The sequence below is a fragment of the Aulonocara stuartgranti genome (assembly GCF_965226115.1).
Source record: "Aulonocara stuartgranti genome assembly, chromosome: 10".
In the NCBI taxonomy this organism is placed as follows: domain Eukaryota; kingdom Metazoa; phylum Chordata; class Actinopteri; order Cichliformes; family Cichlidae; genus Aulonocara; species Aulonocara stuartgranti.
Window position 1 is genome coordinate 29730619 of NC_138946.1, and position 27442 is coordinate 29758060.

A 27442-nucleotide genomic window follows, 5' to 3' on the forward strand; every position below is an offset into this window, starting at 1 on the left:
GCCCATCGTTCACATAAAAGTTTTGTTCAATGAACTGAATGGTTATTTCACTGTAGTGACCATGTCCTTGGGCGGCAATATGTTTCAACCCAAAGTTTGCACAACCAGGGGAGGAGGCAGCTCCAAATAGGTGCACTCGCATGCGATAGACAGATGGTTGAGCCTGGAAGTTTCCATTGTCCCACCAGAGAAATCTCAAGTAGTCCTGGTCCTCTGCTTTGATGTGAAACTGATGGAACATACACTCAATATCGCACATTATAGCGACTTGTCCCTTGCGAAAGCGGCAGAGAACACCTATCAGGCTGTTCGTTAATTCTGGTCTAGTGAGAAGGTAGTCATTTAATGACACGCCTTCAAATCTTGCTGAGAAGTTGAACACAACCCATATTTTTCCTGGCTTGTGTGGATGATACACTCCATGATGAGGAATGTACCACACAGGACTGTTGTTAATTTCTCCTCTTGGGACCTTTTCTGCGTCCCCATTTGTTATGATTTCACTCATAAAGCTTGTGTAGTCCTTTTGGTATTGTTTGTCTTTTTCGAATCTTTCTTTCAAGCATCGGCGCCTATGAACTGCACATGCCTTGTCTGGGAGATTTGGTCGATCTTTCTTGAAGGGAAGCGGCATTTCACAGTGACCGTCTGCTTTAATTTTGATTCCTTCTTCCATTATGGTTAGAAAACGCAAATCTTCCTGAGATAAATTAGGATCCTCCACTCTTCTCTCACTGAAGTGATACTCAAGCATCCTCAGCACATCTGGTGGCGAAATTAACTCCTTAACTTGGGTTCAACATATGTATTTCACTTCATTTGTGAGCTTCTTAGATGTCTGGAGATGAGGTTTCACCGACTTCATGACAATCTTGTGGCTGCTTCCTATGGAATCACCATTGTTGACACATGGGCTAACACAACCGACTATGCTCCATACTAAATATGTCTTTTGAGCAAATGGCTCGTTGTCTTTACCTGGGACAACCTCTCGGGTTAGCAAAGCCTGTGGGCAGTTATATGCTATGAGAAGCCCTACATCACACTCAATCAATGGAGCAATCTCCGCAGCAAGATGCTCTAGGTGTGGCCAAGCTCTTGCCATTTTTGGTGTAGGAATGTGACTTAGATTGGCAGGTATTGTCATGTCTATGTGTAGGCAGGCAGGAAGAGAGGACCCAAAATGCAGGACTCACTGAGGTGGAAGTAACTCAAAAACACACAGCTTTATTGCTGGTAAGAAGCAGAACAGAAAAACACTAACTAAACTGGAAGAACAGAATAACTAGGCAGGTAGGCTGGCTGGCAAACGGAACACACAGAGGGTGAACAGATGTTAACGACGCGACACCGAGTAGGGGAAGACACAGACACTAAATACAAGAGGTGAACGGAGTGAAGAGGAAACAGCTGGGAGACATGGCTGACGCTGATTACACTGACGAGACAGGGAGAGCACAAAGCTGAACGCACTGACAAAGGACACAGACCTACAAAATAAAACAGGAAGCACACGCCAGACAGAGACACAGACTCGTAAACAGGCATAATGACATCATGGACAGACAGAGGGACATACGGGCAGAGAAGACTAAGCACAGGCAACCTAAACCAAACATGAGGGCAAGATAACAAAACCTAAACCAGAAATAATCATCATCGTCATCAACATCATCATCAGATAACTAAAGAATCAGAATATAATTATAATCAAAACAGTATCACCAGAGAATAAGAACTAATCAACAATGCAAAAATAAACCAAAACATAAGAAACTCAAAATGCTGGGTCAAACCGACCCAGGACCGTGACAGGTATGAACTCTCTTGAATAGGTTACAGGGAGAGAAATCTTCTTTGATGAATAGAAACCTCTCAACTGGAGTCCAACTAAACTCTGACTTGGGATGATTGTATTTCTGGATGAAAGTGTGGAGAGTTTTAACTGCACAGACTCCCCTTTAGTTACCAGAGCTTCTCCCTTATCTTGCATGACAAATGTGGTATCGCTTTGGTTATCAAGTAGTGCATATATACGAGAATTTCATTCTCTGGGTTAGTTGATGTAGATAACCAAACTGGGACAACTGTAGAGGAGTACATGCTGTCCATGCCTTGCACTACTCTGTTTGATGTAGCTTCATTTGATGGTTCAGGGGTGTGTTTGCTCTCTGTTCTTTCCTTTGACTTAGCATATTTTGAGTTTTTTACACTCTCCCCATGCTCATCACTGCTTTTCTCTCTTCTGGTTGCCCTTTCGCAATCTTCATGTAAACATGTTGGGTGTCTTTCCTTACATGTTTCACAAAGACTCCTTCTTTTGCAGGTCCTTGAATGATGTCCTGGTTGTAAACATCCAAAGCACAACTTCTTTGTCTGGACAAATTTAACGCGTTCTTCAACTCGTTTTTCCTTGAATTTCCAGCATGTCTGAATACCATGATTGCATTTTTCCCAGAAGGTGCATCTCTTGGGTTCTGCATTCTCTTCAGAGTTGCTCACAAGCACCTTTGCACCAACGTTTCGTGCCTTTGTTGTCTTTATTTTTTCACCATCACTGGACTTCAAGGCATGAAGAGAAGTTACTGGATTGCAAGCTATTTTTGCTTCCTTTGTGATGAATTCTACAAACTGACTGAAAGTAGGAAACACACTACAAGTTTCTTCTATCTCAATCACCTTCCTATTCCAACTGGCCACCAGCCATTCTGGCAGTTTTGTTAGAAGTTTTTGACTTTCATCACAGTCGTTCAATACTTCCAGACTCTTAATCTGGGACATTGCAGCCTGGCAGCCTCTAAGGAAGTCTGAAAAATCCCTCAGCTCAACACTGTCTTTGGGTCCGATTGTGGGCCATGCTGCAAGCTTATCCTGGAAAGCTTTAGCTATCACAAATGAGCTTCCAAATCTTTCTTCCAGGATATCCCATGTTGAGTCGTAAGCTGCATCTGTTCTTAATAGGAATTACACTCAACAAAAATATAAACGCAACACCTTTGTTACTGCTCCCATTCCCCATGGGATGGACGTAGAGACCTAAAATTCATTCCAGATACACAATATAACCATCCCTCCCAAACAGTGGTCACAAATCAGTCCAAATGTGTGGTAGTGGGCACATCTGCTATATTGAGATAATCCATCCCACCTCACAGGTGTGCCACATCAGGATGCTGATCTGACATCATGAGTAGTGCACAGGTGTACCTCAGACTGCCCACAACAAAAGGCCACCCTGGAATGTGCAGTTTTTTGCGCTATTGGGGGTCTGGGGACCCAGAACCGGTCAGTATCTGGTGTGACCACCATTTGCCTTATGCAGTGCAACACATCGTCGCATGGAGTCTATCAGATTGTCAATTGTGGCCTGTGGAATGTTGGTCCACTCCACTTCAATGGCTGTGCGAGGTTGTTGGATATTCGTGGGAACTGGTACACGCTGGGAACTGACACTATCTGTTTGGTGTATCACGGGATGCTCACGTGGACTCCTTACAGCTCCTGGAGATCTATGTTGCTGAGCTGCATGGTTATGAAGTAACTCTGTTATTTCCTCATCTGAGCTTGCATCTTGTTCATAAACTTGGAGCCGTGCCTTTGCCGCACTTAACTTCTTAACAGTCTGTAAGCACTTCTCTTCCAGTGCTTTCTTTCTTGCCACATTTTCTTCCTCTTGTAATGCAATCCTCTTTCTATCTTCTTCTTCAAGGCTTTCAAGTTCTTGTTGTTCACATTCTATCTCCTGCAGGACCTTTAGTGCAGCTTGTGTGGCAGCCAGCTCTACTACAGCCTCTTGTCTCTTAATGGAGGGAAGGCTTGACTTTCGCGACTTTATGCTGGAACTGCTTTCAGAGCTTAACCCTTAGATGCACACGTGGGGTCAAAAATGACCCCATGGGTTGTTTTTCTTCAAAATCTTAAAAATGAAAAGTTGTAATATATTCATGTTGAAGGTATTCCTCATAAAATATGTTTGTAACATGAGGCTATTTGCGATTTTATTTATTTTTTCAATAATTTAAAAAATGCAGTTTTTGTATCACTACCCCACTCTTCCACAAGTGGGATCAAAAATGACCCCAAGCAGTTCCTATGGAATTTTCTATGAACCTTTAATTCTTAGCAACTCTGAGTGTCCCACTTACACTTCTGATGGATCAGGAATTTATTTTTAGACAGTAACAAACGATTTATACTTTTCTGTGCATTTCAAACATTGTCCTTTCTGATGTTTATTTTTAATATCTAAAGTAACATAGCTACTATGAGGCCAGCTAGGATCCCTGTGGACCTTGCCCTACAAATGATCCAGGATGGAGGGGATGAAGAGCCCATCAGAGGCATTGACTCAGAATCTGACATCTTAGATATAGAGGACCCAGACTACACCACTGAATAAGGCCAGTGAGACACAGAGAAGTCCTCTGAAGAGGAAATGGATATTGTGTCTAACAGAATGAGCCCCTCTTCCTGCTCAATATTCTGAATAGTTGGCCAGGGCTTGCACCTGGGTTTAGTACTGTCTCCCCAATAGATGCATGGAAGATGTTCATGTCTGATAATATAATAGAGGAGGTGCTGACATGCACAAACATGGAGGCACGAAGAGTAGCCAGAGACAGGGGAAAAGAGTGGAAAAATGTAATCTAACATAAGCTCATGGCCTTCATTTGATTAACCATTCTTGCAGGAAGTGAACTGGTATGTACCATTCGGTGTGTTTTTTGGGAGTCCTCTGCACTCTTCCACACCCGTGGAAGAGTGTAGGTATTGGTAGGTTGTGCATCCAAGGGTTAAGGGCAGAGGCATCAAAAGCATCAAATTGGCTATTCTTCCCTTGTCTTTTTAAAGATAAAACTCATTGCTACAGCCAGGAAAAAAATACAAAATTCACCCTTTAGACCTGCTTTTTTTTGTTTGTTTCTGTCTCTATTGTTATGTATGTATGTATGTTCTGTCACTAGTTAGCTTACATAAATCAATGTAGGAGTATTAACAACAATGCCATTTTATGTATTTGGACAAGATAGCACTACATTTACTCTAAAACTGTAACTTCAAGAATTTTAATTTTAAATTCAGTTTCATGCACAGTGTTAAATGTGTAACAGTTGTTCAGAATAGGTGTCAGTGGTATAAATTAGACTTAGTACATGTAGTGTTTCATGTACTCCACATACACGGTAATTTTACAGTAATTCACTTGAAACAGTTTCTTGTGAAATTTTAAGTTCAAAATAAGTAACATTTGCCAAAGATTCTTTTCTTATTCACAGTGAAGGTGCAGCACCTTCTATGCAAAGTTACAATCGTTTATGTTGCTGACACTATTTGAGAGTGAACATTTTATGCCAGTTATATAAGTAATATAAAGTGCAAGACAACATTGCAGATTTAAGACATTTGAGACATTCAAGCAGCTTAAATCTTGAAAAACACGGTTTGGCAATGAAGTGAGCAAACAAGCACCAACACTATCCTTTGAGGGAATGGTTCATTATCACTAGTGACAAACATGAAAAGCAAATGGTAATAAGCGAGTCTGAAATGCTACTCTGCAGGAAAAACATTTACGATTCTGAGTGCCAGCAACAATTTCTTTGGCTGCCCAAAGATCTCCCCACATAGTATTTCTTTTCTTTAGTGCTAGTCAGAGAAACGCCAAGTAAGATAATCCATTACTTTCCCCACTGACTAGAGCACATACACGCACAAGCATAAAGGCAATATACCAGGTTGACTGGCTGTTGATGCCAGTTTATTACTTCTAATTCTATTTACCACTATTCTTGCAACTGTGCACCAGCTCACAGTGGGTTGTAAAGAGTTTCTTTCTGATATGGGGGGAGTTTCAAATCACATAACAGAGTGACTTTTTATATTTACATTTTACTTACTATTTCCTTTAATTTCCTCTTGATAAAATAAAAGGTATGTTTTGAAATGCAACATAATTTGTATTTCTTAAAACTTAAAACTGAATTGAATATGCAGTCTGTGTTAATCACACCAGTCCACACTGTAGTTATTCTAATAGGGATTAACTGATTTAATTTAATTGCCTTAGGGCAACTGTAGTTGTGATTTGGTGTTATACAAATTAAACTGGATTGAACTGAATATGACTTAAGACTTATTTTATAGCATTTTTAAACACTAAGGAAACCAGTAAATGCAGGGAGGCAGAAACACTGAATGACTGAGGTAGTGAAGGGTTCCTACGGTGTGGAAACCAGGTTTTGCTGGCTCTAGACAACTGTAAAAGAAAGAGCAACAGCTTGGCTGTAAGCATTCATGTTATGTTGGAGGCTTAATATCTGATCCTATAGAGAAGCAGCACATAACATACACTGCTGAAAGCACAGTTGGAAGCGCAATTAGAAAATAAAACACACAAAGATACACATACGTAGTGGCACACAGAGCATCTTAGGTGGTATTTTGCTGTGAGGAGCCAACAATCCAAACAAGCCAAACAATCAAAAAATGAGCTGTGGCCTCTAGCCAAGTAATACTTTGATTGGAGTTCATTCTTGTCAGGCCACAGACTGTGCAGTTTCATCTCCTTAAATCCACCACTTTGAAAAGAAGAAAGGGTTGCGGCCTATAATTAATCTTAAACCCTGTTGTGGAAAGTGTACGTTAATAAAAACAGCTACAGATTAATTTCCATCTAGAGATAAATAGCTGTTCTACATATAGAAGAAAATTCATGTGAAACAAGAATTGGGAGTGTTGTGTGGGAATCTCAAGTGTATCTGAGTGTGTGGGGAGTTGGTTTAGACACCTTTACACTGAGGTAATGAGTTGCTTCACATATTTGTTTTGAGAAACTTTTAAATGAACTTTGACAACTTGAATGTTAATAGAGATCAATATAAATTTTCTAGTTTTGGACAAAAGAAAAGTGTAGTAACAAATTCATGATTCAAAATAATAACAAAATAATTTTTTATGCCACCATGAGTTTACAACTCAACTGGAATCCAAAAGGTTCTGCTACGGGGTACTCTATCACAGGATTTACACACAGTAATCAGCTGAACAATGAAATAAAAATAAACCATGGCTTACCCCTTGGTGAATGATGCTTCCAAATTATGTTTGCATCAGGTCGACCAACTGCCAGGCACATAAGATTGACGTTGCTGCCTTCATTCACCGTGACGTCCTTTGATATGTTAGTGATCCTGGCAGGTACTGAGGGTAGAAAGAAGAATCGTGATTGATGTTTTTACTCTAATTAATGACAAATAAGCGAAGTACTTGCTATTGCATGTGGTCAGACCCATGATGAGGTTAAAAATAACCCCAGGGATGGGGACTCAATTAGCATGAAATTAGCTGACAAATCTCTCAATTCTCTGGCTCGGTGTGATGTTATACATGATTGATTTTCTTCATCATGTATCTATGCCACATTGCTTATTAGACAAGCATCAGACTAATTTTAAGTACGACAGGATTTTAACTTTCACCAAGGAAATTTGATTTGTGTGTGTGGCAGGCTCATTGATTGAGTGTGCTCTGTAAGAGGATAACCTCAAGTCAAGGGTTAGACGTTACTGTCCTTCACTGTAATTTAACTCTCTCATATTGACTTGAACTTTAAAACCACATTAGCCCAAAATGCTGGGTTGACATTCATAGAAGAAAAGGACAGATGAGAATGGGCATGTGCCTTAATTGATCATAAATAATTTCATATCAAGAAAACAAAAATACAACAGTACAAACCTGGTCTGTGAAGGTTCTCAGTGATCCAGGTCATTGTAGTCTAAGGAGCTTGGAAAGAAAAGCGTCTGGACTTCTTTAAGTTGCTTGAAGACGTTTCAACTCTCATCCAAGAAACTTCTTCCATTCTGCCCTAGAACGGAAGAAGTTTCTTGGATGAGAGTTGAAACGTCTTCAAGCAACTTAAAGACGTCCAGACGCTTTTCTTTCCAAGCTCCTTAGAGTACAAACCTGGCCACATTTATAGTATTAATGTTACTGTGTTGTGAAAAAGTGTTTGCCCCTTTCCTGATTTCCTATATTTTTGTCACACTTAAATGTGATTATTAAGCAAATTTAAATATTAGACAAAGATAACATAAGTAAACACAAACGTTTCTAGATGAAGGTGTTTATGATTAAGGAGAAAGAAATTGAAACATAATTGGCCCTGTGTGAAAAAGCGATTGTCCCCTAACTCTAAAATTATTCAGGAATGCGCTAATAGAATGACAGAAGGAGCGAGGTGTTGCACCAAGGAGGAATATAAGAAAAAACGTTTTTTAATCATGCAAAGCTACTATTGAACACTCCAAGAAAAATATGTTAGAAATAACTATTATAGGGCTTATTTCACTGGACTATAAAGTGATCCATTTTATTAGCCATTATTTTGCAGGTGTGGTAATGTTTTAGTCCTCATGTCCTCACCTGATGCTTCTATTTTTGTTTGTTGTTGCTCATTGTCCCTGCTTTCCCTCTTTGTACGTTTATGTGCGTGTGTGTGTGCACATGTTCTCGCCTTCATATGAACATGGGGCCTTGACAGTTTTCCACTCTGAAGCCAGCCACACCTGACAATGATCACATGTTTGTAGCTCATCACTAGAGACCTACTTAACAGAGTGGCTGTGCTTCAGTCAACACTGGATCGTTGTGTGGCAACAGTCAGCTCGTGCAACTGTGTTTTGGCAAGTAAGGAGAACCATGTGGAGGGAGCCATGTGTGTTATTGTAAATATTGCTGTGGAAGCTGTGGAGAAAGAAGCTTTTGGAAGAGGAGTCACTGTACTGGAAGCTGGGAAGTCACTGCTGAAAAGATTACGTTATACTCTAAATAAATTCACTGTCTTCATTCTGGGAGTCCTGCATTGGGTCCTATTTTCCTGACAGATTTGACCGAATGATCCAGCCAGAATGGACTATTAAATTCCGGTTCTTTAGTATTCTTTACGGCCAAGAAAGACACAGGGCTCAAAGTGGTCCTTTTACTTTAAAAATGATCTTTATTTTACATATCCGGATATGGAGACCTGAACACAAAACACACAACCCCAGGTCTGAAGCACAAACGGAAGCCTAGGTATTTATATACTCGCTCTCTACATCACACCAAACTTTAAGTTTCGATCAAACAGCCTAGTTGGTTTCACTTTCTAGCTGCAAAAGCACGCTCTGCAAAAGCATGTAATTTCCTGTCAGCCTGCAACCTAGTTTTACACTGAAGTCTGGGCCTCTCTTATATAAACCAATATAATCAGCATAAAAGCATTTAAGATTATATATTTATTACCAAACAGGACCCAGTGGATTTGAGCCCTGTCAAGCGAATGCTAACGATACAGGAAGACTGACTGGATGGACGCAAAAAAATATTACAACACATTTCCAAGGAGCAGAGGTCAATGCAACCACACTTTGCGGAGATGCTTAAGATGCTTGAGTCTAGTTTATTCATTATGTTCTCAGTGTATTTTATATTTTCTAGTTTATTTTGCTTACACACTGGAGTTTATTTAGTATTTCTAGTTTAGGTTGTATTGGGTGTTGGTCCAGTTCATGTCTTTTTATCAAATCTCTGTGTCTTTCCCTCAGTATTCTCCTAGTTAGGTCAGTCTTGTCTTGATGTTTGTCTAGTTGCCTGTTTCTCCAGTCATGGGCCCCATTTCTTCTCCCTCTGTTTCCTGGGTTTCGTCTGTCTGTGTGCCACTATTTCCTGTTTCAGTTTGACAGTCTCTTGTCCTATGTTTAGTGGGTGGCTGTAGCTCAGGTGACAGAGCAGGTCAGCCGCTAATCAGAAGGTCGGTGGTTCGATCCCAGGCTGCCTCCTGGCTGCATGCCAAATATCCTTGGGCAAGATACTAACCCCATGTTTGCCTACTGGTGGTGGTCAGAGGGCCCGGTGGCGCCAGTGTCCGGCAGCCTCGCCTCTGTCAGTGCGCCCCAGGGCAGCTGTGGCTACAATGTAGCTTGCCATCGCCAGTGTGTGAATGTGAGTGTGAATGGGTGAATGACTGAATGTAGTGTGAAGCGCTTTGGGGTCCTTAAGGACTAGAAAAGCGCTATACAAATGCAGGCCATTTACCATGTTTCATGTTCAGCTGTCTTGTTAGTTTATGGTCAGTCTGTTTCCTCCTGTGGTTTGTTTCCTCATCTGCCCTTGTGTATATTCAGCGTCGGCCTCTGTCCTGCGTTGTTATGTTCATTAGTTTAGTTCCGATGTTTTCCCAGTTTTGTTTTTGTATTAGGACATCCAGCAATAAAGCAGTGTTTTAGTTGTTCTGCCTATTGAGTCTGCATTTTGGGTCCAATCCCCTTCTCTCATGACATTAACAGCTGTGTTTTGTTCATATTCAGGAAACTGTGTAGCGTGTCGAGGGAGCCAAGTGTGTTTTCGTAAATGTTGCTGTGGGAGCTGTGGCAACAGCTTTTAGAAAAGAATTCACTGCACTGGAAAGTCACTGCTGATATTGAAACTGTTTTGCACTGTATTGTTTTACACTCAAAATATACTCATTGTCTTTGTTCTGGAAGTCCTGCATTTGGGTCCTGTTTTCCCAACAGGCTTCACAGATAATTTACACCATCAAGATGGCATCACTACTTCTGATTTTTTGGAACTCGTTTGTGACAGATTTTGTTCATTTTTATGGACAGAATTTCTTCTCAGCTTCTCATCTCTGCTTTTGAAGATGATGCAGTTCTGTTGGCTTCATCAGGAGGTGGCCTCCAGTTCGCACTGGAGCGGTTCAGAGCTAAGTGAGACCCGATGTAAATGAGAATCAGCACCTCAAAGTCTTAGACCATGGTCCACATCCAGAAAAGGGTGAAGTGCCCATTCCAACTCAGGGGCCAGTTATCGCCCCAAGTGTAGGAATTTAAATATTACGGGGTCTTGTTCACTAGTGAGGGGAGCGGGAGATGGGCAGACGGAGTTGGACTGCGGCTGCAGTGATGCGGATGCTGTACTGTTGCCTTGCATTAAACTGCAATTAAGAGACTTCTCTATCTTTTGCTTACAGCAGTTAAACTAATGCCATGGAATGAATGTATGATTCAATGAGAGGAAAATGTAACATACTGGACTTTTAAGAAGTTTTAAATGGAATGGGATGGTTGTGGTGGGTGGTGCGGTTTGGAACCATTGTTATAGTGACCACAGAATTTAATGAAGTAGCATCTGTTTGCAGAGTAAGTGAAGGGTCTCCAGCTTGATAATGCCAGTAGGCAGGTGATTGAAAAAAAACATACCTCCCCTGCCACCGGGCTTGCTAAGTTGTGGCTTGTGGCTGGGGATGCATCATCCTTCATATCAGCACAACCAAGGTTTTATAGTAAGTAGTTAATTAGAAAATGAAATCCAGAAGCGATCAAAGGAGGAAACTAATGCTTTCCTTTAATATTTGTTGAACATCTAGGCAAAAGTGCTGAGAATGATTTTCTCTGCAATATTTTTTTCTAATTTTAACCTTCATTCTACTGGTAAATGGGTTTCATTCACATGGAAAGGAACAGAAATGCTACAATGTGTTATCCTAATGGCACAAGAAGAAGTACATAATAATATAGTATGCATGGCTAGAATGACTTGCAATGATGTGTTTGAGAAGATAAATCATACATTTATGACAAATGCCAGTGTCAGAAAATGCAATAGCAAAATGTGTAGATGGATATTTCTAGATGTTTGGAAAGTAGGTACCTAAAATAAGCTAAGCAACAACATCCATGCTCATCTTCCCACTCCTACTAAGGGGATTAGGAAGGATTGGGAGCCTTTGCTCCCAATTTACTTCAGCAGAGATAGCACAATTATCATTTAAACTACTTCAAGTCCTGATTTAAAAACAGAAACTAACAAGACATACTCCAAGAATGTGCCTCCACCAAAACAGCTCACTCTCAAATTCAAATTCAAATTCAAATTAAAATTTTATTTGTCACACACACACACAACCATACACAGTATGACATGGGGGTGAAATGCTTGTAGCTGTACAATGCCCGACCATTAAATGACAGAAGAAAAGTTTTACAATATTTACAATTTACAGTTTACTACAAAAATTTACAAATTAACTTAGGAATGTACAGTAAAGAATGTGCAAATAGCAGAAGAGATTATAAAGATAAGGATTATAAATTATAGGAATTATAGGATTATAGGAAATGTGTGGTGGTGCGTGTGGTGACGTGTGTGAGAGTCCAGTCTTATAGTGACGTGTTTGGGAGAGTCCAGTCCTACACCTGGTTCAGGCCCCGAATAGCCTGGGGGAAGAAGCTCCTCCTCATTCTCTCTGTTTTGGCCTTAAGGGAGCGGAAGCGCTTCCCAGACCTCAACAGTGAGAAGAGTCCATTGTTGGGATGGGAGAGGTCCATCATAATCTTCCTAGCTTTGGACTTGCACCGCTTGGTGTAGATGGACAGCAGGTCAGGGAGCTCTGATTGAATGATGCGTTCTGCCGAGCGCACCACCCTTTGCAGATCTCGTCTGTCCTGCTTGGTGCTGTTCCCAAACCAGGTGCAGATGTTTGACGTCAGGACGCTCTCGATGGTGCAGGAGTAGAAGTTCTTGAGCACCTTCAGTGGCAGATGGAAGTCTCTAAGTCTTCTGAGGAAGAAGAGACGCTGACGGGCTTTCTTAACCAGGGTGTTGATGTGACAGGACCATGACAGGTCCTGAGTGATGTGGACACCCAGGTATCGGAAACTGTCCACTCTCTCCACTGGCGTGCCACTGATGATGAGGGGTTTGTAATTCCTCGCCTGCTTTGTAATGAAGTCCACGATCAGCTCCTTAGTCTTGCTGATGTTTAGGAGGAGGTTATTCTCCTGGCACCAGGTCTCCAGGTTCCTAATCTCCTCCAGGTAGGCCATCTCGATGTTGTCGGAGATCAGGCCCACAACAACAGTGTCGTCAGCAAACTTGACAATGGAGGTGGTGTCGGATGTGGCTACACAGTCATAAGTGTACAGTGAGTACAGCAGGGGGCTTAATACACAGCCCTGAGGCACTCCAGTGCTGAGTGAGATGGAGGGGGAGACTTGTTTTCCCACCCTCACTGATTGGGGTCTGTCTGTGAGGAAGTTGAGGAGCCACTGACACAGTGATGAGCTGAGTCCTAGATCCGTCAACTTGGTGAAAAGCTTAGAGGGAATTATTGTGTTGAATGCTGAACTGTAGTCCACGAACAGCATCCTAACATAATTCCCTCTGCCAGTGTCCAGGTGACTCAGGGGTGTGTGGAGCAGGTGAGATATGGCATCGTCTGTGGAACGATTAGTCCGGTAAGCAAACTGAAGTGAGTCGATGGTGGCAGGAAGTGAAGAAGTGATGTGATCTCTCATCAGTCTTTCAAAACACTTCATCACAATTGAAGTCAGTGCTACTGGACGGTAGTCATTGTGGCAAGCGGGCTGTTGTTTCTTTGGAACAGGGACAATAATGGACTGTTTGAAGCATGTGGGAACCACAGCTTGGGCCAGGGAGAGGTTGAAGATCTCCGTGAACACCGGTGCTAGTTGATCAGCGCAGGCTCTAAGGACCCGGCCAGGGATTGCATCTGGTCCTGCTGCCTTCCTGGTGTTCACCCTCCTGAAGGTGTTCCTCACGGCATGCTCTGTGATGACGAATGCATTTTCTTCACTGGTGCACTCCGAGCGCGCGCAGCCGTTTGTTGTTTTAATTACTGCGGCGTCGAAGCGAGCATAAAACGTGTTCAGCTCATCAGCCAGTGAAGCATCTGCATTCATCATTGAAGAAGCTGGTCGTTTATAGTCCGTTATAGTCCGCAGTCCTTTCCACACTCAAAAAACAGATTCAGGTCCTCCTTTCAAAGAACACATGCAAATTATGTTAGTTGTTCACAAATGCAATTAAAAAATACCAAATTAATTTGATTTTCTTTGTGTAAACCTAAAATTATTCAAAACCAGCAGAGGCTGATTCTGAACACAAAATGAATGAGTTTGTTGGGGCACTGGGGGTAGGAGGAGTACATTTTTGCACTTAAGTATTTGTAAACTCAAAGAAATCAATTCAAGCCCCTCTTTAAGCTTAAACATTATTTTTAATCTCATTCAACGCAAATGTAGCACTCCAGCGTTACTGCAATTATTATTCGTGTGGTGAACCTAAATTATTTTCTCTCAAAGCAGTCTTTGTCACAAGAACACAAAGTTACTGAGTTACACAACGGTCCGCCTTCTTTGAAAATTTTGCGCTCTTTCAGGATCACCTAAATGAATGCAGCTGCTCTTGGCCTCTCTGTACTTTTTGGATAAAACTACACCTTCAGGTAAGGTAACATATTATTTTTCCATATATCCAATTGTGTATTTCTTTATCAGCTAAATCTATAATGCTATTTATCATAGAAGCTTGTAACAGTTGTTTTTTGAACTTTTGGTGGTGCTACCATTCTCTTCTCTGCTTGAATACTATTTTTTTTTTTTGACAATATAGCCAGGTCTTTTCAAAAGTGCCTTGTTTTAGAGGAGAAATTGTGTAGCTGCCAACTTTTAAGTCGGCGCGTGTGCTAGCTTATTAGCAGCTAGCCATTGTGCTCAATGAAAGATGATGTCCTATAGCTAACTTCTTTCTTACTGTTTTCTTTTTATAATCTAAAAATATGGTATTCTGTGTTTATTATTATATGCCATTTTCTAGTAGAAAGTATCGTTTTGAGGTGTCTTTAAAAGCACTACATAGTTTACTGAGGGTGCTACCAAAAGCGAACCATGTGGCCGGAAGAGTAACTGCAGGCAGCACAATGCGCACTCCCATGACGTTCAAACCTATTTATTATTATAAAAGATTTCGGCTACGTCCACACTTACACAGGTATTTTTGAAAACGGAGATTTTCCGTTTCCGTTTTAAAAAATAATCCCGTCCACAGGTAAACGCAAAAATGAAGGAAAAGTGATCTTACAAAGCTTCAAATGACGCGTCGACTATTAAATCAGTCAAATATGTGTAAACATGAGAATATAAAGATCTAAATATAAAAATTAAAATAAAACTATGTGAGAGTGAAAGTATATGTATGTGAAAGAAGAATATATGTATGTGAGAGTGAAAATATATGTATGTGAGAGTGAAAGTATAAGTGTGTGAAAGAAGAATGTATGTGTGTGAGAGTGAAAGAATGAATTTTGGCTTGTACGGCCCCTCATATCTATGCATTGAATCATACTTGTTATTAATCTCTGGCTCTCTTCCACAGCATGTCTTTTATCCTGTCTTCCTTCTCTCACCCCAACCGGTCGCAGCAGATGGCCCCGCCCCTCCCTGAGCCTGGTTCTGCCAGAGGTTTGTTCCTGTTAAAAGGGAGTTTTTCCTTCCCACTGTCACCAAAGTGCTTGCTTATAGGGGGCTATATAATTGTTAGGTTTTTCTCTGTATGTATATGGTCTACCTTAAAATATAGAGCACCTTGAGGCGACTGTTATTGTGATTTGGTCAACAAATAAAACTGAAAAAATTGAATTGATGTCATGTGTGAGATGCAGGAGTCACATAGAGAATCAAAGACAGCAACAAACAAACTCCTTGGATTTTGTAGTACTGATTTCAGATGCATTTAAAGAGCTCATTCATTCTGAAATACAGCACCTTTGTGGTTTCTGCTTTTATGAAACTTCTAGGTAAAACAAGACAATTAGAAATATTTAAGTGAAATCAAACATTTGATTTATTGCAGATGTGAATAGATAGTGTGAAGAAAATAAAGGAAACATAGCGCCTCTACTCAGAGTTGTTTTAGGATGACTCTGAACCTTTGACATATGCCAACATCAAAGCCTCTGCTCCTGTGCTAACAGTCACCAAATCTATAATAGACGCTAACTCTTCCGTCATAGCAAATTATTATGCAACTGTAACATAAAAGGAATCACTGTCACTGAGTTTTCTAATCTGCCATCTTATCTCAGAGCAATAGACATCCATGACAGTTAACTTTGTCAGATTTAGTGTCTTGTCAGGGGTCGTTGTTAATTCAGAGGTACACCCAACTTCAAGGGAAGGAAGCAGAAAGAGATCCAAACCTTCGAGCATGAGAAATGTGATGAAACACAAAGGCAGAGGCTGTGGGTGGGGGGCTACTCATGCTCCGGTGAAGTGGAAAAAAACTAAGTTTGTTTTCCTGCTGATTGGTAGAAGGCACAACACCGGCTTCCACAGTACCAGCTTTCTCAGTTCAAAGGCACCTTTTCATATGGGACCCATTGTATGTTATGTTCCCGGATCCAGGCTAAAGTAATAATAGTAGCACTGAAGTGAAACCAAATGAAGGAACATGATGCATAGTGTAAATATATTACCTTGTGATCAGCACTACAAGCACGTTGACTGAGAGCTCTTTAATTCCTTACAAGTACAGACTTTCATTCACATGTTCATTTTACTGAATATGGGTGGCTAGCAGTGCTGGCGTTGTTAATGCATTTTTAATGCATTTTGGTTAATGCATTTTTAACATCTAATAACATAATGTGGAGCTCTTTAAATTGTGACACAGCTGTACCCACTTTTACACTGTCTATGAAAAGGCAGCATATTAAATTGTTTTCCACCTTGAGTACAAGAGCTCAGTGGTAGATGCTAACCAAATTGTTCTTTTTGTCTTTCTCCACAAAAGAATATTTATGCTAACTTTAATTCACATGCAGACTTCTGAAAACATTTGAAATGCTACTATAGCCAACCTTAGTGTAATTATTGTACAATCCAGCATGAATAAACAGGATGAGAAGGGCAAACCAGCAATGATGGGAACTGATAGAAATTTAGTGATTTAGATTCCATTATCAATATCACCTATTAATTGGATTCCTTACTAGTTCTCTTATTGATTCTCGTTGGGTTCTCACTGGCTCCACTTTGAGAGTCACCACCATTGCTAAGCAGCATATTAAACAGATTACATTTATGAAAATTAAATGCTGTGTGGTCAAATGTGCAAGTTGGAGGTATTTCCACTAATTGTAGTGATCATTATTGGGGTTATTACTAAAAATAGTAATGTGTTACACGTATTGCATACAACTTTTTTCTTAAAAATAATGCAGTACATTACTTAATTACTTGTAGGACAAAGCAATTTGTTATAGTGCACATTACATTACTTACACATTTCTCTGTAAAATGACCTGAAACATGTTGTCTAGCAATCATCATTTAACAATATATGAATATGATAGAGTCCCACACACCACCACAAATCACTATCCTAATAAGGACACACATATGATCTTTCTCTTAGTATTTATGTGTGAACACAAAGCTGACAACACAAAGCAAAGATGAAAACAAGCACAAAGAGACTTTAAAGTGTTCGGCACAGTGATTCTACTTTAGAAACAGGAACAGGTAGAAACAGAGGCTATGTGACTGGTCATTCATTTGTTACCTATTGAAGTTCAGGCTCTGGCCACTAGGCTGGGGTCGGCATTCACTCAGCTTTATCGTTACTATGGTTCATGGCTAGTTTAGCATTAGCATGCTGTCAGTACAGGTCCTTGCAAAGAGCCGAATTTGTGTTATTCATTTTATTATTGTGTTGAATAATTCTGTTTTTTCATTTCCTGGATGAAGTTTGCACTTTAACATTGGCTCTCATCCTTTTTTGTGCAATAAAAATGTCTATGTCTATCCATATTGTAGACTGTGCCACTATTTTCTATCTCTGGCGCAGGAACTAAAGTCAGCTGAGTGTAGTGCCAGAGCAAATGCAAGTAGAACTGATATCCAGAATCAATATGCAGAGAGACTAACAATGTCAAAGAAATGAACTACTGGGAACCAGTAGTTACAATTATCAGTAGTAGTATTTACAATTACAGTTTTCAATTCACATCTCCAGTAAGCAGTGAGGTTAAAGATCTTTTTCAACCTGCAGTATTGCCCACTAATATGCAATTTACCAGAAATGTTTCATGATCCTATCCGTTGAACCACTTTGATAGATACCACTGCAGTTTTGGAGATGCTTTGACCCAGTTGTCTAGCCAACAAAATGTGGCTCTCATCAAACTCACTCAAATTGTTATGTTTCTCCAATATACCTCGGGCTGTGGGTGGACAATAAACTGGACTGGTCATGCAACACAGAGCACCTGTATAAAAAAGCCCAAAGCCGACTGTACTTCCTCAGGAGGCTGAGGTCTTTTAACATCTGCAGGAAGCTCCTGAGGATGTTTTACCAGTCAGTGGTTGCTGGAGTACTTTTCTATGCTGTGGTGTGCTGGGGGAGCAGCACAGCAAAGAAGGACTCATCCAGGCTGGAAAAACTGATCAGGAGGGCTAGCTCTGTGGTCGGCATGAAGCTGGACACTCTGGTGACAGTGGCAGAGAAAAGGACACTAAAGAAACTGATGGACATTATGGACAATGCCAGGCATCCTCTGCACACGGCCATTAACAACCAGAAGAGTCTGTTCAGTGACAGGTTGCTTCTCCCCAAGACAAGAACTAACAGACTTAAAAACTCCTTTGTCCCACACGCCATCAAACTGTTTAACTCCTCTCTGGAGGGGAGAGGGAGGGGAAACAGGAGGACAAAGGAGGGGGGAACAACTAAGCTGTAGTGCCTCTTCACCTCACTGTGCAATACCTTTTTGTGCAATACTTTTGTAAATAGTCAACAGTGCAATAGACCTCAATACTCGAAATGTGCAATTCATTCACTTGTATTTTATTTTTTATTCCTATTTATTCTATTTATCCCCTTCGTATATTTTATTTATATTGTCTCTGTATTTATATATATGTGTGTGCGTGTGTGTGTGTGTGTGTGTGTGTGTGTGTATGTATGTATGTATGTATGTATGTATGTATGTATGTATGTATATATATATATATATATATATATATATATATATATATATATATGTGTGTGTATGTATATGTATATATATATATATGTGTATGTATATATATATGTGTATGTATGTATATGTATATATATATGTATGTGTATATATATATATATAATATTCTGTAACTCTGAAACTTCTGTCAGTGCTGTGCTTTTTGGAAATCGAATTTCCCAGAGGAACCCACCCGAGGGATTAATAAAGTTCTATCTAATCTAATCTAATCTAATCTATACTCCTTCTAACAGATCAACTTCATGGACACTATGAAAAGATTATCAGTGTTATTCATTTCACCTGTCAATGTTTCTTAATCTATATACAGTTTCTTGTCAGTATACTTAATATTTAATATCTTTAATATTCCACCTATTCAATTCCAACAGATCAAAGCTTGGACTTGATGTCTTGTCAAAGTCATATTAGATCAGCCTTACATGGAGAAGAGTGTTTCTCATGCTGCATGGCTTATAGTCACAGGAAAATTAAAGAACAGTGGTGAATGTGCACTTTAAAAAATGGAAAGAGGGAACAAAACACAGCATTATCTTGCATATCCCTTCTTTCCCTGCCTTTCTCTTCTCATCCTTAACTTCAGTTTTGTGTGTTTGGGGTCATGTTTTCACAACAGTTTGTTTGGTTTGTGCCGAATTAAAATGTAATGCCTCCTGTGGTGTAAGTAGAGTATTCTGAATCTTTTCCCAAGCAGTTGGAAGAATGGTGCAGCAACAGAAAATCCATGAAAAACAATAATTTTCAACCACACTTCTGAAATCTGCATGTACCAAATGTATAGAAAACAGAATTATAAGTTCGCACTCACTATTTTCTCAAGTCTGCAAAATAAGTGAAGTGTGTTCTGATGGTTGTATATTTTGGAGAACCATATTTTTGTTGGAGTCAATAGAAAATAAATTCTGGATCTGACCTTCAATGTGCCTTCAATGCTCAGTGTCTGCTGCCAGCAGGAGTGTTATATCAGTAATGACTTTTACAACCACTTCATGGGAGTCAGTACAGCAGATACTACAAACTATATGGCTATATAACACATACAGGAGTTTTATAGCACTGTAGCAGTGTACCATGATAACACTGTTCCCTCATTATGTTTATCATTCCGCATGCTGACTATGCTTAAACCAAATGCTGCCAAATCAAGAGTTCTCCCCAACCACCATTAGGTATTTGAATTCATTACCATTAGACAGTGCCCTGATATTTTGCACTTCCGGTTTGTCTCAGCCGAGAAGAAAATGCTAAACCCAGAAAAATTTGCTCATTATCTCTTAAAAGGGTGTCGCTGACGGCTCACAGAAAAAAGAAAAGCAGGTTTATGCATTTCTAAAAAACAACTAGATCTTGCATGGACATTGGCATATTGCCAAAGATATATGCAAAGGTTTTATCCTGGGAATTAGTTTGGGTTCAGTGATAACTTGTTTGCTCGTGTTACGCTCATAAATGTGCAAATGATCCTTCATGCAATTCAAGCCTGCAAAAAGCATGGAATTCAAGCCTGCAAAATTAAAAATACATACTTTCAGACTGTAATAGAAGCTGTGCTCTGGGCATGCTAAGTACAAGTAAAGGGCTGAAAATGGTATTTATCAATAGCATGGGAATTTGATGACATGCAATATTATGATACTGTATGAGTGTTATCAAGAGAAGATTATAGCTCAGCAAGTACAACCACACATTTCTGGATCAAAATTCCAAATAGACAAAACCCTCAGTGTTAAGGTGTGGACAGATAAAATGTGTCGGGTTTCAACAAAGCCTCAATAGCTACGGGCAACCCTAAGGCATTAAGTAATGTGTCAAAACAGTCCAGTGTGGCTCTCAGCCTCAACTTACAATTTTTTTCACTTCTAAAATACAGATGAAGGGAGCTCACCCCACAATTCTGCAATATTAAATGATCGTAACGAATATATATATATGTACATACACTCAACAAAAATATAAACGCAACACCTTTGTTACTGCTCCCATTCCCCATGGGATGGACGTAGAGACCTAAAATTCATTCCAGATACACAATATAACCATCCCTCCCAAACAGTGGTCACAAATCAGTCCAAATGTGTGGTAGTGGCCACATCTGCTATATTGAGATAATCCATCCCACCTCACAGGTGTGCCACATCAGGATGCTGATCTGACATCATGAGTAGTGCACAGGTGTACCTCAGACTGCCCACAACAAAAGGCCACCCTGGAATGTGCAGTTTTGTCTCACAGCAAAATGCCACAGATGCCACAAGCAATGAGGGAGCGTGCAATTGGCATGCTGACAGCAGGAATGTCAACCAGATCTGTCGCCCATGCATTGAATGTTCATTTCTCAACCATAAGCCGTCTCCACAGGCGTTTCAGAGAATATGGCAGCACATCCAACCGGCCTCACAACCGCAGACCTCGTGTAACCACACCAGCCCAGGACCTCCACATCCAGCAGGTTCACCTCCAAGATCGTCTGAGACCAGCCACCCAGACAGCTGCTGGAACAATTGGTTTGCACAACCAAACAATTTCTGCACAAACTGTCAGAAACCGTCTCAGAGACGCTCAACTGCATGCCCATCGTCCTCATCGGGGTCTTCACCTGACTCCAGCTCGTCGCCGTAACAGACTTGTGTGGGCAAATGCTCACATTCGATGGCGTCTGGCACGTTGGAGAGGTGTGCGCTTCACGGATGAATCATGGTTCACATTGTTCAGGGCAGTTGGCAGCTGAGAATGTCCCAGTTCTTGCATGGCCAGCATACTCACCGGACATGTCACCCATTGAGCATGTTCGGGATGTGCTTGACCGGCGTATACGACAGCGTGTACCAGTTCCCACGAATATCCAACAACCTCGCACAGCCATTGAAGTGGAGTGGACCAACATTCCACAGGCCACAATTGACAATCTGATAGACTCCATGCGACGATGTGTTGCACTGCATGAGGCAAATGGTGGTCACACCAGATACTGACCGGTTCTGGGTCCCCAGACCCCCAATAGCGCAAAAAACTGCACATTCCAGGGTGGCCTTTTGTTGTGGGCAGTCTGAGGTACACCTGTGCACTACTCATGATGTCAGATCAGCATCCTGATGTGGCACACCTGTGAGGTGGGATGGATTATCTCAATATAGCAGATGTGCCCACTACCACACATTTGGACTGATTTGTGACCACTGTTTGGGAGGGATGGTTATATTGTGTATCTGGAATGAATTTTAGGTCTCTACGTCCATCGCATGGGGAATGGGAGCAGTAACAAAGGTGTTGCGTTTATATTTTTGTTGAGTGTATATTAGTTTTGCAGTTTTTGTGATCGACTTCTATTCCTTTGGCAAAGATTTGGCTGATTTGGGGACCGCTGTATAAGCATCACTGCGTTAGTGTCTATAACCAGGAATTCATCACCAGTGATATTTCATTTGGTGTTACGTGGACCTGGTCACAACAACACAATGTTTGGTTGAATGCAACAGAGAGGTCAGCAGCAGCTTTTCATATTAGACTAGATATACTAATATCTGTAACATGTCTTTTGAACATTTAGGTTCTTTATTTTCATCTAACAAAACTTGTGGACTTTTGTCATTTAATTGATTTAACTGTCAGTATGCTCACCACTGATGTTCAGAAGGTTGGCAGTCCAAATTTATGCTAATAAGGGTGCACAAATAAAGACAACTGAGAGTGAGCTGTCAAACGGTCAATCCAATCTGCACATGCAAAGACAAAGTGTATTTGTTGTATACTGGATTTTTTTCTACTGATATCTAGTGTCACCTTTGTGGTTATTAGAAACTTTGATAGGCATAAACAAAACAAAAAATAAAATGCTTTGGTTACAGTGTGCAGTAGATGAATACATAGATTGCAGACATACAAGACATAGCTTTTGGTGTAATTTTGAAACACCAGTTAGAGGATAAAAACAAGCCATTCTGGTATCATTGTATACTGCTTAAAACAAAAAAGAAACACCCTGAAAAAACTGTAGGTGAATATTTACACTTTTATGGACTAGGTTATATATTACACTGTAAAAAAAAAAAATCCTAAAAAAACAGTAATATTCTGGCAGCTGGGGCGCCAAAATAATACCAGAAAATAACATAAAAAATATTTCTCATGAAAATACGGTTATTTTCAGTAATGACAATACAGTTTGTTACCCTAACATGGGATTTTGCCTTTTTCAAGTGCTTTTAAACATTAAATTAGGAACATTTTAACGTGATTAAACAATGAAATTACCTATAAACAAGGTCAATGAATGCGGCAATATGAATAATAATAGTTAAATTTACAGAAATATACAGTTAACAGTTGGTTTAAATAATAATGGATTGCATTCATGTAGCGCTTTTTGAGACCCTCAAAGTGTTACAATTCCACTTTATAATTCCCCTCTGGCCATCACCAGTAGGTGAATTGTCTTGCCCAAGGACACAACGACCGAGAGTGTCCGAGCCGGGGCTCGAACCGGCAACCTTCTGATTACAAGGCGAACTGCCAACTCTTGAGCCATGATTGCCCTAAACAACAATAATAATAATAATTATTTGATGTAAAAAAAAGTTTATAAGAATCATTTTATATATTTTCCCATAGCATTACATTTGAATTTAACAATCTTTCAAATAACAGACAAATATTTGTGAAATTATGATGCATTTCTGAATGTATTTTAACAATCTAAATTTGCATATGTACAGACAAATACATTTAAAAAACAAGAAAATTATGTTTTATTGCATTTACAGTGATTTTACGTTAATTTACATTTGAAATGTAAAATCACAGTCTATTTATGTAAATTTAATGATATTCTAGAAGAACAGTACAAAACTGTAAATGTAATAAAACAGTAAAATACTTTTATTTTGCAATTTATTTTTACAGTGTAGGAATGAGAAGATGCCTAATGAAAATTGAGTTCAAACACAGCCCAAAAATCAAAGCGAGAAAAAAGAAATGCTGCAGGCTAGTCTGTTTTGCTCAAATTTCATTGTAGTAACCAATGAACCATTGCACCACTGTAAGGTCGGACAATGGGTGTAAGGATTTAATCCAGATACATGACAGAGTTTGGAGTGTCAAAGTGTCACCTTATTCTACAGGGTGGGCCATTTATATGGATACACCGTAATAAAATGGGAATGGTTGGTGATATTAAAGTCCTGTTTGTGGCACATTAGTATATGTGAGGGGGAAAATTCCTCAAGATGGGTGGTGACCATGGTGGCCATTTAGAAGTCGGCCATCTTGGATACAACTTTTGTTTTTTCAATAGGAAGAGGGCCATGTGACACATCAAACTTATTAGTAATGTTACAAGAAAAACAATGGTGTGCTTGGTTTCAACGTAACTTTATTCTTTCATGAGTTATTTACAAGTTTCTGACCACTTATAAAATGTGTTCAATGTGCTGCCCATTGTGTTAGATTGTCAATGCAACCCTCTTCTCCCACTCTTCAGACACTGATAGCAACACCGCAGGAGAAATGCCAGCACAGGCATCCAGTATCCGTAGTTTCAGGTGCTGCACATCTCGTATCTTCACACCATAGACAATTGTCTTCAGATGACCCCAAAGATAAAAGTCTAAGGTGGTCAGATGGGGAGACCTTGGGGGCCATTCAACTGGCCCACAACGACCAATCTACTTTCCAGGAAACTGTTCATCTAGGAATGCTCAAACCTGGCACCCATAATGTGGTGGTGCACCATCTTGCTGGAAAAACTCAGGGAACACGCCGGCTTCAGTGCATAAAGAGGGAAACACATCACCATGTAGCAATTTCAAATATCCAGTGGCCTTGAGGTTTCCATTGATGAAGAATGGACCCACTATCGTTGTACCCCATATACCACACCAAACCATCACCTTTGTTGTTCCAACAGTCTTGGAAGGATCCATCCAATGTGGGCTAGTGTCAGACCAATAGCGGTGATTTTGTTTGTTAACTTCACCATTCACATAAAAGTTTGCCTCATCACTGAACAAAAACTTCTGCATGAACTGAGGGTCCTGTTCCAATTTTTGTTTTGCCCATTCTGCAAATTCTGTGCGCCGATCTGGATCATCCTCGTTGAGATGCTGCAGTAGCTGGAGTTTGTAAGGGTGCCATTTGTGAGTAGCTAATATCTGCCGAAGGGATGTTCGACTAATGCCACTCTCCAGTGACATGCGGTGAGTGCTACGCTGTGGGCTCTTGCTGAATTAAGCTAGGACAGCCACTGATGTTTCTTCATTAGTGACAGTTTTCTTGCGTCCACATTTTGGCAAATCCAACACTGAACCAGTTTCACGAAACTTAGCAAGCAGTTTGCTAACTGTAGCATGGGAGATGGGTGGTCTCGTAGGGTGTCTTGCATTGAAATCTGCTGCAATGACCCGGTTACTGCGTTCACCAGATATCAACACAATTTTGATCCACTCCTCCATGTTAACCTCTTCCACATGTCAATGGCTGTGAACAAAGAGAAACTTGTAAATAACTCATGAAAGAATAAAGTTACGTTGAAACCAAGCACACCATTGTTTTTCTTGTGACATTACCAATAAGTCTGATGTGTCACATGGCCCTCTTCCTACTGAAAAAACAAAAGTTGTATCCAAGATGGCCGACTTCTAAATGGCCACCATGGTCACCACCCATCTTGAGGAGTTTCCCCCCTCACATATACTAATGTGCCACAAACAGGACTTTAATATCACCAACCATTCCCATTTTATTACGGTGTATCCATATAAATGGCCCACCCTGTATCAGCAGGACACTGACCCTAGCCAAATCTAAAAGTGGTGTAAAAAAAACCATTCCCGATTTGGGGGTTGTCTCATTGTTATTCATCTAGTGCACCTGTTGTTAATTACATTAATACCTATACAGCTGAAATTGACTAACAACCCCCTCCGCTACTTAAGTCACCAGATCAATATCCCAGGTTAACTCAGAAGGTTAAATCAGCATTAAGTGATGCTATAGTCTGAACTCTTCCTTTTTTAGCTGTGCATATGCCATGAGTAGATTTTGTAGTGCAAATTAACACTTTTTTTGTTTCCTGCACAAACCTAGATGAGGCTAAATAAACAAACATTAATGTTCTTGCCCTCTTATATGGAAACAAAGGCTACACTCACACTGCAGGTCTTAATGCTCAATTCCGATTTTTTGATCAAATCTGATTTTTTTTCACACTACAAATAAAATGTGACAGCAAACACGCTCTAGTGTGAACCCTCAAAGCGACCTGCATGTGCAAAAGAAGACGTCACACACAACGCGCTCTGTTTAGACCTAGACCAAACAGTATTGTTTGACTGATGGCCCTTAATATAAAGACTTGTTTTGGACTTTACGTTTCCCAATTTTGCTTTAAGTTATAAAGTTATTTTGTTATTTACATATGGCCAAATAATTATCCTTATTGCTGTTTTACAGAGGAGCGGTGCTTCAAAGGATAGTAGATTATACAGTACAAATAAAATGTTCACGTTTCTCCAACGTTGTCTTCCCAACAGTTTCACTAACATCTACACGGGATGGCCAGGAAGCGTTCACGATGTCTTCTCGAGCGCTTCTCAGGCGCTGAATTGGTGTCTGTCTTGTGTCAGTGACGTAAAAGACGGATTTAATGCGGCACAACCATTCAAACAGCAGTCGCTTTCTAAAACATCAGATATGTATTGGATTCAGGACCACATACGAAAGTGACCTAGGTCGGATTTGAAACTGTCATACCATGATCGGCTATGGGTCGCATAGGGTCAAAAAAGTCGGATTTGATGCGCTTACACCTGCAGTGTGAACGTAGCTAAAAAGACCCCAAATCACAAAATGCCAGCAAAGCTGTGACACTAGCTGCAGGCAGAACACAAAGCCTGGAATCTTTCCTTTGATCTACATCATCACAGACATGACAAATAGGTTCTTTTACCAACTTTGAATTAATGATTATTGGATACTCCAGTTTTAACTGTAACATGTAACATGTAAAACATCAGAGGACTGATACGAATGAAAGCCAGTGAAACACCATTATACAAAGCAGGAAGAATGAAAACACCACAGCTCAGGCCAAAAAGCCATCTACCTCTGTAGGTGAAAAATGGGAGAAATGGAAATCCCAGCCTCAGGGGAAAAGGGAACACTTTTAAATGTATTACACAAGCAAAGCTTATAGGATTTACTCTCAAATTTCAGTTATCCTAATGTTGTAGAATATTTCAAATGCCTCATTACTTGCATTTTGCTAGGAAGAGAGAAACCGCTCTATACTATATAATGAGCCCTGAAGCTTATTAGATCAATGTGCATTGAGCTGAAAGGGTCAATGCTTTGTCTTTTTTCCTTCTTGTTATGGCAGAGAAAGGTTTGAGTCCCAATCAGAAAAACCCAGCCACATTGTTACACTTCACAAAACCAACAACAGTCAGTATAAGTTGTTTTATAAATGAACTGAATGAGTGTCACAGTCTAACCTATAGGAATCCAGGTTAGGGGAACCCATATGTTTCCCTCAAATTTATGATCTCTGCGATCATTTGAATT

General features: G+C 40.2%; 1 protein-coding gene across 4 annotated transcripts in view; it reads right to left on the bottom strand.

Annotated features, from left to right (window-relative positions):
- opcml (opioid binding protein/cell adhesion molecule-like) overlaps positions 1-27442 on the bottom strand; it is a 436379-nt gene that overhangs the window by 77014 nt on the left and 331923 nt on the right. For all 4 annotated transcript variants that reach the window (XM_082549245.1, XM_082549247.1, XM_082549246.1 and 1 more), the window contains one exon: positions 7075-7200. In XM_082549245.1, coding sequence (XP_082405371.1) covers positions 7075-7200 — 126 coding nt within the window. The remainder of the gene's footprint in view (positions 1-7074; positions 7201-27442) is intronic.